At 43.5% G+C, this 14,877-nt stretch overlaps 1 protein-coding gene across 5 annotated transcripts in view; it reads right to left on the bottom strand.

The window, feature by feature from the left end:
• The window catches only part of DGKD (diacylglycerol kinase delta), a 101,765-nt gene extending 87,294 nt beyond the window's left edge, over nt 1-14,471 (bottom strand). For 4 of the 5 annotated variants that reach the window (XR_004320155.1, XM_032480534.1, XM_032480532.1 and 1 more), the window contains exon 1: nt 14,297-14,468. Coding sequence is in view for 4 of the 5 variants with exons in the window: in XM_032480534.1 (XP_032336425.1) it covers nt 14,297-14,452 (156 nt within the window). In the remaining variant the exon portion in view is untranslated. Of the gene's footprint in view, nt 1-14,296 lie in introns of all 5 variants that reach the window. The other variant, XM_032480533.1, reaches the window with a different exon arrangement.
• Between the last annotated feature and the right edge of the window lie 406 nt (nt 14,472-14,877).

The following is a 14,877-nucleotide window of genomic DNA, read 5'->3' as shown; positions in this document are numbered from 1 at the left end:
GTATACATTTTAAATGGTAAATTAAAAAAAGAAAAAGAAAAAGAAAGTGACCCTCTTCCATCTTGCCCCCAGGACAAAGCACTGATCATCCTGGAGCCTGCGGTGCACCTCACTACAGTGGGGCCAAAGGAGCTAGGCTCAGGAAAACCAACACAAATCAGGCACCCTTCACCTTCAGACGCAGAAGAGCAGAGCCAACCAGAAGTGGGTTGCAGGTGACCCAAAACATCCGACTACTCAGACCGAGGTGGTGGGAAAGGCACTGGACCTCAGGCCAGTCTCATATGGGACTCACATTTTTTCCAGAGCCAAGCACACAGCTAACGGCAGTTCAAACCCGCAGACCGCAAACACAATGCAATGATCGATAAACCAAAAGAAAAACAAAAAAGTGGACGTGGGAGGTTGAAGATACCATAAAGCACATACATAAATCTGAAATGAATTATTACAGAAAACAGAAGACCATTTTAGAAAATGCATGCTTTTGCAGAATGACACTGCCTCTATTAAAAAATTAAAATCAAAAATTTTTTTTTCAAGAACAGGGAGCACCAATAAGAAGAGGATGAAATTAAAAGACAACAAGCTAAGATACAGGCCGTGATTAGAAAAAGAAGCAAAAATAATCACACCACAGCAGAATTAAAATCCACATGTAAGGAGCTAAAGGGGAAACATGCACTGCAGAAAATGCCACTGATGGCACACAGGACAAAAATCGAGATGGTCATAGAATGCTGTAGGACATGGGAAGAGAGAGAAGACTGAGAGAAAAGCTCATGGATGGAGTGGTGATGGACAGATTATCCAAGCTACAAATAATAAGAACCACCCACAGGGAACATAATACATGGAGATGCAAAAATCAGAAGCAGAGAAGACAAAAGTTTTCCAATTCATTTTAATACCGCCCCAAAAGGAAAGCAGAGACCTGTGGGCCTGATGTGCTGAGATCATTGGGCACTGCCTGTCCCGGGCACAGCAGGAGATGGGAGCATCGTACTTTGACCATCCCCTCTGCCCTGCAGTCCCATCTCTGGGCTCCATTCTGAAGATGCGAAGACGGACTGTGACACAGCAGGTGGTGATCAAAGACCAGAGGGTCAGCCTGAAGGGGCTCTCCTGCGGAAATGGGGACAATCTGAGCATCAAAAAGAATGACTATAACTCATTATAAAACTGAATAAAAGCAGTCATGAATCCACAGTGAGACACCCTTCCCGAAAGAGAGAGAGAAAAAATAAATAAATAAATCATTTGCCTCCACTGGGGATGACTACTCTACCAAATCTTTACTTTAAAAACTGATAATTAAACACAAAGAATCCAGCAACTACTCTGCTTTCTGTAGGAAGAACTGTAGTCCTTCCCCAGCTGAAGTGGGAAGAATTTACAGAATACCAAAAGTAACTGTAGAAACGACAGAAAGCTAGGGGGTGGGGGGTGTTCCAGTTTTCAAACTCTCTTAATAAAATTGAATCAGGCAAGTTATTATGTATAAATGCTGAAAGTCATTTGGTAAAAAGTTGACAGAAAAAAGGATTATTTGCACGATGTCCAGAAATCACCTCACAGATTACTTCCTAATCACAGAGTGGGAAGTCCACATTTCCAGTGGAAAAATCTAGCATCTTCACATAACCCGAAGCCGCAGCAGAGGAGACTGCCTGACAGGACACAGAGCATCCCAAATCTAGATTTGCCCAAAACATCAACCTGAATATAACTGGTCTTCAAACCTCTCACTTACAGTTTATAGCAAATGCAGAGCATAACACAAACCATGAGGAAACAGTCAGACATATCCAGAGACAGATTTTACAAGACAACTCCCCTCATCTCTTCAAAAAGTCAATGTCAGAGAGGGGAGGGGAGGGCAGGTTGCTGAGGGGAGCTGCTCTAGGTTAAGAGACTAAAGAGATACAACAAACAAGTACAATGCATGAATTCTGACTTGTATGTGGTTCCCAAAAGGGAGGCTATAAAAGGAATGTTCGGTTCAACAGGGGAAGTCTAAAAAGATGCAAATATTAGATATTAGAAAATTACAATTAATTTCTTAGGTGTAATAATGGTATATAGGACAATGTTCTTATTTTCAGGAGTCCTTACTTGTAGGAGTTTAGGTGTAATAATGGTACACAGGAAATGTCATTTTTAGAAGATACATTTTGAGCAATTTAGGAGTAAACTGTTGTGACACCTACAAATTACTTTCAGAAAGTTTAGCAAATTATATTCAATACATATAGGTAAAGCATATTTGGCAATATGTTAACAATTACTGAATCTCAGTAGAAAATAGGTATGCACTGTACTTTTATTCTTTAATTTTCATAATAAAATCCTGAAGAGCTATCCTTGCAAAGATATTCTTCTAAAACATAAGCATACATTTGCATAAGCAACAAGCATTACAAAAAGATAAGAAAAAAATTTTTAATAATATGGAGAAATGCTTGTAACATTAAAGTGAAAACTTACATATAGTTTCATTTCAACTAAACATACCCAGAAAAATAGCCCAGAAGGATATACCAAAGTAACAATAAAGTTAGTGCTGAAAGCACTGACATCTTCCCCGTCCCTCCCTTGCCTGCCTCTCCTACTGACTTCCTTCTCAGGCTGGTCCTCCTCCTCTGCCCACTTCCTAAGAGCCAGTGGCCCCAGAATCTGCCCTGGCCCCCTTCCACTGTCCACTAGTCTCACTCCCAGGCTCAGAAGAACCATGCTTCCACATGACTGTTATGGGGCTGCACAGGACACGGGGAAGAGGTGCGATCTGGAATCTACGAGACCCAGGTGGCCTCAGGGCACACCTGCAAGCACCTTACTGCTCTGAGTCTGTGTCCCTCATCTGTGAAACTGGCAGAGTTGAAGATAACAAGATCCTGGACACCACGCAGCAGAGCTCAGTGAGAGCAGAAGCCCCAGAGTTGGTCCCCAACCACAGCTCCTCATCTGAGAGAAGAATGCCATTATCCAGCACTCACGTGAACAACATGCCTCCTCTTCTCCAACACCCCAGCAAACCACCACCGAGTCCTCACAATGTCCAATCCAACTCCCTCCATCACCACCACCACAATCCCAGCCCAGGCTGCCATCATCTCTCACCACATGGGTCAGCCAGCATCCACTCAGGCAGCCACAACACAGCCAGAGCAATCTTTCCAACCTGGATCAGATATCTCACTTCCTAAAATCTTAAAGCAGTAGTAGGCCACTATTACAGAGCTCCCTCATGTGGCCTCTACCCAGCTCCCTTATGTCACAGTCAGGGTCTCCATGACTCTTGCTAACTCTGTCCACACTCACTTTCTTTCAGCCTCTTGATTTCCCCCAAGTACCCTCTAGCCACAGGGCCTTTGCACATCTCTTTGACCAGCTACCTCCTCCTAATTCTTTTATTAATCTTTTTTTTAAAAAATCTTTTCAGTACAGCACAGGGAATATAGCCAGTATTCTATAATAACTTTAAACAGAGTATAATCTGTAAAAAACTAAATCACCATGTTGTACACCCAAAACTAATATTGTAAATCAACTATACCTCAACAACAACAACAAATCTTTTTCATTACAAAACAGCACAAAGTCCACAAAACAGAAGTGTACAATTATCACAAACTGAGAACCCAGCTGACCACCACCCAGGTCAGGAGGCAAGCTACCAGCACTGCAGAAGCTCCCTCTCTCAAGGACCATCCAGTCACTCCCCATCTCTTCCCATTACCCAGACCTCCCTGGTAATCGTTTTCCTCGCATGCAGGACACAAGCAGGCAAGCCTAAACACCTCAGTGTTCTGAACTGGATATGAACAGAATCATACAGAATGTATCCTTTAATGCCTAGCTTTTTGGGTCAGACAGCATTAATGCTGTGATTAGTCCTTGTATCAGCAGGTAGCAGTGGTTCATTTTCGCTGATGCACAGCATTCTCTTGCAAGAACATACTATAATTTACCCATTCTACTACTGACAGACATCTGGGTTGCTTCCACTTTTGAGCTGTTGCAAATAATACAGTAGTAATAATCTTGTACATGCCTCTTAGAGGAGTACATTTGCTTATATACACTATTAAATATATAGAAGTAGAATTGCTGAAACACAGGATATACATTTCTTCAACTTTAACAGACACTGCCAAAATGTCTTCTAAGTGGTGCTCCCAATTTAATACTCCCACCAAGAGCAGATGGGCATTGCTTTGCTCCACATCCTTACTGACACCTGGAAGAGACACTGAATGGAAGAGACGGCAAGCTAGGAGGGACTCGGGGCAGAGCATCCAAGCCCTCTCTGGGTGTGCCACCCTCCCAGCATATTAATGCATTCACTAAGCCAGAAACTCCTCAAATCTCCTTGTTCAAGAGTTTATATAACTCAACCTCCAGCCCCACTGCACTCCTAGGAATTAAGGGATAAAGCTGAAAGTAACCACTTGTTTGGTCTTTCTGCTGACCACCCCCCAACCAGATGAAGCTATCCTGGGGCCCCAACTTGAGTTACCTCATTAGCAAGAATTCAGGTGCTTGTAGAGACAGAGGGTATAGCTCAAGTGGTAAAGCGCATGAACAAGGTCCTGGGTTCAATCCCCAGAACCTCCTCTAAAAATAAATAAACAAACCTAATTACCTCCCCAGCAAACAACAAAAACAAACAGACCAAAAAAAAAAAAAAAAAAAAAAAGGAGCTCGTTATAAATAACAAAAGACACTCCAATCACTCAGGAGATCCGTGCCAGGAATCAGGGACAAAGAACAATTGTATCTTTTATTATAGCACACAGAAATGTAACAGATTTTTGTACACTACCCTTGTATCCGGCAACCCTGCTATACTGCTATACTCGTTTACTTACTGTAACTTATCTTCATACTTGTAGACTTAAGAAAATAATTATATCATCTGCAAATAATGATCTTTTTTCTTCCTTTCCAATCCTTATACATTTTCTTTCTTTTTCTCACATTACTTCAGCGTGGTAATGGTGGACATGTATTTCTTGTTTCCATCTCAAGGGGAAATATCAGCATTTACCACTAAGCATGAGGTTGGCTGTTTCTGCAGAGACTCTCAATTAGATTAAGGCTTCCCTATTCCAGGGCTGGGCAAAGTACAGTCCATGAGCAAACCCAGCCCATGACCTATTTTTGTAAAAACACAGCTATGCCCACATTGCCTGTGGCTGCTCTTACACTACCATGCAGAGTTAAGTAGTTACCACAGGAACTATATATAGCCAAAGTCGTCAATGTTTATTATTTGGTCCTTTACAGAAAAAGTTTGCTGACATCCCTCTCCTCCTTACAATCTGAGTATGAATGAGTGCTGAATTTTATCAAAATGTTTCTCCTGTATCTGTTACCATGGCTGTTAGCCCAGAGCTCTAACTCCCCCACTTCCCTGAAGGACCGTAAACTAGGAAGTGTCATCCTTGCCTTACACAAAACCACCAGAAGAGAAAAACAAGAGCCCACCAGAACTGGTTAGAACCAACTGAGCCCAAGATGGTGGAAGATCCAACCTCCAGTAGACCTCGAGCCTCATCATATGTTCACTGTGATACATTAGCTGCTAAGTGACACACTCACCAGGACCATGACAGTTGACAGGTGCCATGACAACAACCAGAAGAGCCCATACAAGGACTGAAAAGGAGTGTTGCCTCAGTTCTGGGCCCTAACCACACCTCTGTTCTCAAGAATATTCCTCCCTCCCTCTCTTCACTCAGCGCCCTCCCTTTTTACCCACACCCTCCCATATACGGTGTCTCAGCTGAGAAGTTGATTTGCAAACTAAGTTCCCACTTCTCCATTCTGTGGCCACTGAATGAAAGCTTGTGCTGTTCCAGCCTCAGCATCGGTGTTGCTACTGGCTGTGTGAATGAGCATCGGTTTTGTTACCGGCTGTCCCAGCCTGGACCGGGGTCCCCACAGGGGTCCAGGTGATCAGTTTGGTTAACATACCTATTGAGATTTTGCTTCGGATTTTTCACCTATGCTTGTTAGTAATACTGGACTGTAACCGTCCTTTCTTGTAATGAACTTACCAGGTTTTATAGCAATGAAGTTTTGCTGGTCTCATAAAAAGAGATATGGAGTGTTCCCTCTTTTTCTATTTCCTATAAGACTTTATGTAAAACTGGTGTTATTTCTTCCTTAAATGCTTAGAATTTACTAATAAAGTCAACTGGGCCTACAGTTTTCCTTGTGGGAAGACTTTAAATTATAGATACAGCATCTTTAATAGTTAGAAAACAATTTGTATTTTCTATTTCTGTATCAGTTTTAAGTTATTTTTCTAGGAATTTATCCACTTCATCTAAATTTTCAAACCTACTTGCATAAAGTTGTCTATAATATCTTCTTACCCTTTTTAGCATCTATAGGATCATCAGTGATGTCCCTTTTTCATTCCTAACATTAACTATTTGCCTTCTCTATTTTTTCTTGATTACTCCTGCTGAGGTCTGTCAATTTTACCAGATTTTTCAAAAAATCTATTTTTGCCTTTGTTTATCCTTTCTAATGAATGTTTTCCATTTCATTAAATTCTGCTCTTCATTATTTCCTTCATTCTGTTTTCTTTGAGTTTAACTTGTTGCTAACCATCTGATACACAGCCTAGGATATAGATTTTCAGCAGTCTTCTTTTGTAATATAAATGCATATAAATCTATAAACTTCCCTCTAAACATGACTTCAGTTGTACCTATTAGCTATATGTCATATATTTCTGCTATCATTCAACTCAAAATATTTTCTAGCCTTCTTTGACTCATAAGTTATTTAGAAATGAATTTCTAAATTTCCAGATACATGGGGATTTTCATTTTATTGACTTTTAGCTTAATTCCACTGTTGTTGGAGAACACAGTCTGCATAATTTCAGTGCTTTGAAATTTGTTGAGAATTGCCTTGTGGCCAGCACACAGTGAATTTTGACCAATGCATCTTGTGCTTTAGAAAAGAATTTCAATTCTGTAACTGCTCAGTACAGTGTTCTATATGCATCCATTAGGTCAAGTTTAGTACTTTATTGTTCAATTTTTCTATAATTTTACAAATTTGTCTGCTTATGAACATAGATGAAAACAGCATCTGAAACAGGTGTGTTAAAATATCCCACTATGATCATAAATTTGTTTCTTTCCATTATAGTTGTATTAATTTTCCTCTAAATATTTTGAAGTTACATTATTAAGCATATATGGATTTTAAATTATTATATCTGAAATAAACCTTTTATCATTTATCAGTATCATATCTTTATCTCTAATAACAAATTCTGCCTTCAAAGCCTACTTTGTCTAATATTAAAATACTATAGTAACTCTCTCTTGGCTGGTGTATGCATACTATTTTTTCTCATTCTTTTACTTTCTATTTTTTATATCCTTTGGTTTTAAATATGTCTCTCTTAAACAGCCTAGTCAGGTTTTGTTTTCTTACCTGTCTGACAATCTCTGCCCTTTAAATGGAGCATTCAAGTCCACTAACATTAAATGTGATCACTGATTTACTGGGATTTAAGTCTGTCTCCTCACTTTTTGCTTTCTCTTGGTTCCACTTGTTCAATGTTCTCTTCTCCCTCCTTTCTTGCCTTCTTTCAGATTTAGAATTTCTTACTATTCAATTTCTCTTGTCTTTTACTTTAGATAGCATATAGTCTTTCACAATTTAGTGGCTGTCTCACAGATAAAAACATGTATCCCTGAATTGTCTAACAGAAACTGGTTCCTTTTTTCTTTTTCCTGGAAATAAAAGGAAAACGCTAAACAGTTTTATTCCATTTACCTCATTTCTGACTTACAACCATTGCTACATATTTTAATTCTATATATGTTTTAAACCCAAAGACATAATTAATTTTCACAGTTAATAATCATTTGGTGTTTTCCACATAGACATCCTTTCTGTTGTTCTTCATTCCTTCTTAAAACACTAATCTTTCCCCTGAGATCATTTTCCTTCAGCCAGACACAAACAAAAAACACCCCTCAATGTTTCCTTTATTATGGATATGCACACACAAAAAAAATGGTTTTGTTTATTTGAAAAAGTCTTCATTTCAGAAGGATATTTTGGCTGAATAAAGTATTCAGAGTTAGCAGTTTCTTTCAGCCCTTAAATTTCAGTTGCCTTCTGCTTTCCGTGGGTTCTGTTAAGAACACAGCTGTCAATCTAACTGTTGCTCTTTTGAGGGTAATCTGTCTCCAGTTGCTTTCAAGTCCCCTTCTCTTCTTCATCTATGGTTTTCAGCAGTTATATTAAGAAGTAATAGGTGTGGTTTTGTGTTCACAAGGCTACTGAATCTGTGGGTGGCACTTTTAATGGTTGTGAGAAATTCTCAGGCACTAGTTTTACAAATGTTGTTTCTGCCCAATTTTCTCATAAAAGACCTCCTCACTGTTGTCTCTACCTCCTGCCCTGTCTTCTAATTTCCCCGCCTTTTTTCTGTAGTGTCTCCAGGCTTCCTTGTGGGTATTTTCTTTTGAGTTATCTTCTGGGCCACTAAATTCTTTCTTCAATGGTGTCTAATCCATGCTTCCTTTGAGAACTTAACTTTATTACATTTTTCAGTTTTAGAATTTTCATTTGGTTCTTTTTTAGTTTCTAGTTCTCTACCAAAACTCTCAATCTCTGGTCTTTTATCTCCTTAAACATAAGTCAGTATAGTTGTTTTCAAGTCTGCATCTGATATCTAGAGCCCCTGTCAACCTGTTTTATAGTCTGTTGTTTCCATTGGTTTTAATTCACGCAGCCCTGCTTCCCCGTGTGTCTGTTTTTCACTGTACACAGAACACTGCATTTACAGCCCGGCTCGTGGCAGTCCCTGGAGGATGGAATGATGTCCTCTCCCTCTACAAGCACTGGAGTTGTTTCTGCTAGGCACCTGGAGACAGCAGCACTCTGAGCAAGCTGACCTTCATTTCAGAGACATGACACCCTTTGGAAGTCCTACTTTTAATCCTCCTCATTCCTTGGAAGTGGCTTTTTGGGATCCCAACCCAAATTAAGGGAGCGCACCCAGGACTGCTGCCTTTTGGCGGAGCCTAATACCTCAGCCCCTCCAGGCATTCCTGACTGCCGTGCAGAGCTCTGCCCCTCAGCCTCCCCTTCAGAGTTAGTGTGTGCCCTGTGTTAGTTTCCTGAGGCTGTCCCATAACCTAGGGAGGCTTAAACAGCAGAAATTTGTTCAGAAGGCTAAAAGTCCGAAATTAAGGTGTCAGTAGGGCCACATTCTCCCTAAGGGATCCAGGGGAGAGTCCATCTATTACCTCTTCTAGCGGCCCCACCCAGTCCCTGGTTTGTGACGGCGGCGTAACTCTAACCTCTGGCTCTGTTTTCACATGATCTTTTTCTCTTGTGTTCTTCTGTGTCCAAATCTTCCTTGCCTCTCTTTTCCAAAGACACCAGACATTAGATTTAGAGTCCACCCATCACCAAAACAACTCCACACTAACTATGTGGCTATTCTATTAATATCTGTCTTGTCTTCAGACTGTTAATTCTAGGAATGTCTTTTGTTGTTCAGGAAGGTACCCCAAGTGCCCAGCGCACTGAACAATTTTAAGGTCTCTAATATTTGCTGAGTTAAACTGAATCTGTGAAATAAGGAAAATAACACTTAGCCCATGGTATTCTCACTAGTATTCAATAAATTAACAATTTTTTAAAAAGACGTTCTCTGTGAGTTGTCGGCCAGATTTGTTTTTATTTGCTAGTCTAGCTGCTAGACATGGAGACTCACTCAGATCAGCTTGAGCTGGGCGGGGAGGAGTTTGGAGGGGGAAGGCTACTATTTGAGATACAAAAAGTGAACAATCAGAAAGACAAACAATCGTAAAAGCAACCATTTGTTGAATGCTTCTACTATGCCAGGAACTGTGCTAAGGGCTGTATGTAGATTACCACATTTAATTCTATGAATTATCATCATCATCTCTATTTTTACAGATCTGAGAACTATTGTTATCATTTCTATTTTGCTAATATGGAGGCTGAGGCTCAGGAACACACACCTAACATTTATTGTCACCACTGCCTACCCAAGAACTAGTATCTTCCCTGTTTACAGATGAGAAAACCAAGTTTTGAGAGGCTTAGAGACTTGTTCGTGATCACACGACTCAGCAGGAGCGCAGAATGTGACTCAACTTCACACAACACCAAAGTTTAGACTCTTAAATACTATTACACCCTAGCTTTAAAAAACCTTTACACCACTTCACACACTCTAGGATAGCTATAATCAAAATGATATAACAACTGAAGATGTAGAGAAACTGGATCCCTCACAATTAGCTAGAAGAAATGAAAAATGGTGCAGACACTTTGGAAAACAGGCTCGTAGTTTCCCAAAACTTAAGCATAGAGTTACCATGTGACCCAGCAAATCCACTCCTAGGTAAATATGCACAAGAAATGAAACGCGTATCCACACAAAAATATATATGTGAATGTTCACAGCAGCATTGTCCAGAATAGCCAAAAATTGGAAATAACCCAAATGTTCATCAACTGACGAACGTAAACAAAATGTAGTATACCTAAACAATGGTGTATTAGTCACCAGTAAAAAGAAGTCCTGGCACAAACTACAAAATGGATGAACTCTGAACACACACTAAGTGAAGGAAGCCAAAGGGCACATACTGCATGATTATATTTATATGAAATGTCCAGTATCGGCAAGTCCATAAAATAGAAAGCAGATTAGCAACTGCCTAAGGCTGAGATAGTTGGGAGGAAATGGGGAGTGAATGCTAATGGTTATGGGGTTTCTTTTTTGGGGAGATGAAAATGTTCTAAAATTGACTGTGGTAAATGGTTGCACAATCGTGAATATACTGAAAACCACTGAACTGTACACTTTAAAAGAGTGAACCGTGTATGTGAAGTCTATCTTAATAAAGCTGTTTTTTTAAGTCTTTTACAAGTTGAAACTTTTACCTAACTTCTGCCCGTCTTCATCTCGCAATGGAAAAAAATACTTTAAATGTGAAATCAGAAATATAAGCACTTTAATGCACCAAGCCAAAAATATTAACTTTTTTTAGACTTTTAAATAAATTAAACTCTATCTTTACTGATGAGCTTCACAGAATCACACTTTACTCAAGTTTAAAAATATAATGTGTCAGTAAATTTATTTACAGGTGTATTAGCTCCATTTTCTTTGTTCCACCCTAGCTACATGGTCCTACAGAATCATTACTGTGTACTACAGTAAGGAAATGAAGCAGTGTGTTTGCTGCGGACAGTTGGAACATATGAAAATATCAGACATACATGAACTGCTAAACCAATAAACGACCAATCCAAATCTACACACATCACACTGTCAGTATGCTAAAAGACTGTGAGTTATTGAAAACATTTTAAAAGAACCTCATAAACTAAAGATTTATTTGGGGTTTGGTAAGCCTTCTCTTTACACATATGTCATTAAGGGCTTGTTTCTCAAAGTCCAGTCCACGGACCAGCAGCAACAACAGCATCTCCTGGGAGGTGATAAATGCAGAATCCCAAGCCCCATGCCAGACTTACTTACCCGGAATCTGTATTTTAACAAGATCCCCAGGGGATGTGTCTGCACGTAAAAATTTGAGAAGCACTGTTGTAAGATACTTCCTTTTCTTTTTCCATTAAGACAGCTCTAGCTTGCACTGGACTAATATTTCAAAAACTTGACATACATACAGCTCTGGTACTGGGCCAGCTTGTCCTCAGGTCCATTCTTCACTCTTCAGCTCTGTTCCAAATTGCAGAGGGACTAATCCCTGCAGGCTGGGCTTCCCAAACAGGAGGGGGACGGCACGCGTCTCCAGCAGCTGCAGTGCCCTCCCAAGGCGCCAGCCCCCGCCAGATGACCCAGGGTGGTTCCAGCTCTGGCGAATGACAGCTGCTCCTGGCGTCTGATATGCTGCCTCCTCCCCTTGTCCTCTAGCTTCAGGGTGGCAGTGGTTTCCTGTTTGTTGCCTCATCGCAGGGTTGCCTCACAGCCCACTGTCTCATCAATTCTTCATCACCTGTGGGACCACTCCTCTATACCAAACTCCCTCTGTTTTAAATACTTGAAGTGCGTGGTTCCTTTTGGGGCTCAGAATGATACCCTACACCATGCTGGATATTCCCCTTGTGTACCACATATACCAGAGGAATTTTCTGAATGGCTTATCTGCTTTAAAAGGGGGAGATGGGGAGAAGGGTTGGGAGCTACTGCACACACAGCAAACCTCACATTCTGACAATCTCTAACAACCCAAAAGAAAAATCAGCTTTAAGCTATTTGTACAGCAGATGTGACAGAATTCAGAAAATCAAGTCCTCAGGGTGTATTTTTAACACTCTACCCATCACTCCTCCTCAGCTAGAACAGCTGGTATAGCAGCTATTGTTTTTTTTTTGAGGGGGGTGCCTCCTGAAGAACAGAATTCTGTACAAGCACTGGATTCTCTGAGAGAGCAAATCTTAGTCGTAAATCACATGATCTGCCCCACACTGGGCACATACCATGCGTGAGGACTGAGCAACAAGAGAGAACAACTCCTATCAGTACCGGTTAGGGCTACCTGGAGCTCTTCCTAAAAGTACATCTGACCCATCACTCTCATGCTTTGAATAACCCTCTGTGGCTCCATCTTGCCCAAGGCCAAACACCCAACTCCAGGGCTATCCTTTCAAAATCCAGCCTGATCTACCTGGAGCCTCTTCCTCATTCCTCTCAACCTGACCCATTCACCTTCTGACCATTCCCAGGTGTGCCAAAACCTTTAGCTACAACATTATCCCTTCCTCACTTAGCCTGACAAACTCTTTCCCTCAAAATCCTGCCTCTTTACAGGGTACCTCCTCATCCTTGCCTCCCAGGGTGGTTGGATTCTCAGCCCTCTGAGCTTCCACAGCACTTACTATGTCATACGTCATGTGCACAGGCGTCCATCTCTTACAGGCTGGAAATCCCTCAGTGGAGAAACTGTCTTCCATCTTGGGATCCTGATGGTAGTTCAGATCCAGATCCACAGAGACTACCCATGACACCCTTGGCAGATCACTTGCCCCCTCCACCTCAATTTTCAATCCCAAAGAAGGGGGAGACAGACAACACTCAACTCAATGGGTTATCACCGGTGCTCAGTGAGTCAGTAAGTGCTGTCAAGTTAACCCAATTAAAGTCCTTGGCACAGAATAAGCACTGAAGAATTGCTATTATTATAATTATTACTATTACTGTCATACCCGGAACAAAGCAAGTGTCCAATACCTATTTGCTGAATAACCGGAGCACTTCACAACAAACCTGTTTGTAAAGTTAGGACCAAAGATTACCCCACTGCAGGTATCAGAGGCTAACAGAAGATAAAGCAAGAAATGGTTCCCACGCCAAAAGTACCCGCTGAACTCACTGGCCCTGGAGGAAAAGCGCACTGCAGCAGGATGAGAAAGTCTGTGCCAGCTGGATCTGCCCCGGCTGCCCACAGACCCAGCCTGCCTTCAGCCACCTGTCCAACCACCTGCCCCAGAAAGGTGCTCACAGAGAGGGATCACCTGTAGCAAAACCCAAAAGCAGTTTTCAACAGAAACCGCAATGGGAAAACAAAGGGTGCAACTTTACTCCTGCAGAAAGGAAATGCGTCTTTCTGCAGCTAATACTTAGCGTCTGGAGTTCTCCATGGAGAGTGGGGTGCCAAGCGGGTGCGCAGCCGGGAACGGTCCCCTCTCCTGCTTTCCCGAGGAGGGAGGGGAGACCGGCATAGAACGCGCGCATCCCTGCCCTTTCCCGCACGAAAACCCTGGCGGGGTCCAGCTGGATTTCTCAGGGGACCACAGGTGAGTGCAGAGCACCCAGCGGGAAATAGCCCGATCGGTCCTCAGAAAGGTGCAGAACCTGGGGTCTGGGAGCGCTCGCCGGCTGGGAGCAGCCAGGGGCCCCATTTCTGGTGCGCTCGCCCCCCAGCCTGTAGGCCTGTCCCTCCCGGTCCTCCCAGCGCGGGGCTTCCTCGCGGCCCACCGCGCCCAGCGCCCCGCCCGCCCGGCCCCGCGCAGCGCCCACCTGCGCCCCGGCCGCGGGTCCCCGCCGCCGCCCCGCCGGGGGGCGCGCTCAGCCCGGGCGCCCGGCCCGTTACCCCGCGGAGCGCGCTCCGTCCGGGCAGCGGCGCCCGGCGGGACCTTAGGCCGGGCCGGGCCGGGCCTGGGCGGCTGCTCCGGCCGGGCTGCGGGCCTCACGGGGCTGTAGCGGCGTGAGGGGCGCGCGCCCGGGCCGCCGCCGCGGGCTCACCTTCTGGCGGATCTGGCCCGACGTGGACACCTTGCGGATGAGCTTCTGCGGGGAGCCAGGCTCCGCCTCGGGCTCGCTGTCGGACGACTCCTCAGGCGGCGGCGGCGGAGGTGGCTGCGGCGGACCCGGCGGAGGGGCGCCCGCCGCCGCCGCCATGCTGCCGGGCCAGCGCGCGCACAGCGGGCGGGGGCGGGGCCAGGTCGGGCCGGGGGCGTGGCTTGGAGGGGCGGGGCCGGGTAGCGGTCTCCCATTCCGCCCCTCCGCGCCCCCTGCCGGCGGCGCGCGCAGCCGGAGGTGGCGCCGCGCCCCGGCCCCCGTTTGCCCCCACCGGTGGTGACTGGGCCCCCGGTTTTAGCGTCTGTTTGTTTTCTTCCTGGGACACAATTTGTATTTTTTTAATTTCTGTGTTCATTTTTTAAAAATCTTTAATCTTCCCGTTCATGAATGCGAGTGACCTAGGCCCGGGACCATGTCTTTCTTGCCCTGCATTGTGTCACCAGCATCTAAAGCAGCGTCCGGCATTTAGCAGTTAATTGCACGGCAAACAGTTCGGGGAGCGGATGAATGCAAGCATGAATGCA

Source organism: Camelus ferus, chromosome 5 (genome assembly GCF_009834535.1).
Source record: "Camelus ferus isolate YT-003-E chromosome 5, BCGSAC_Cfer_1.0, whole genome shotgun sequence".
Lineage (NCBI taxonomy): Eukaryota > Metazoa > Chordata > Mammalia > Artiodactyla > Camelidae > Camelus > Camelus ferus.
The sequence above is the reverse complement of the archived record's forward strand: the minus strand, read 5'-3'. Positions and strand labels throughout refer to the sequence as shown.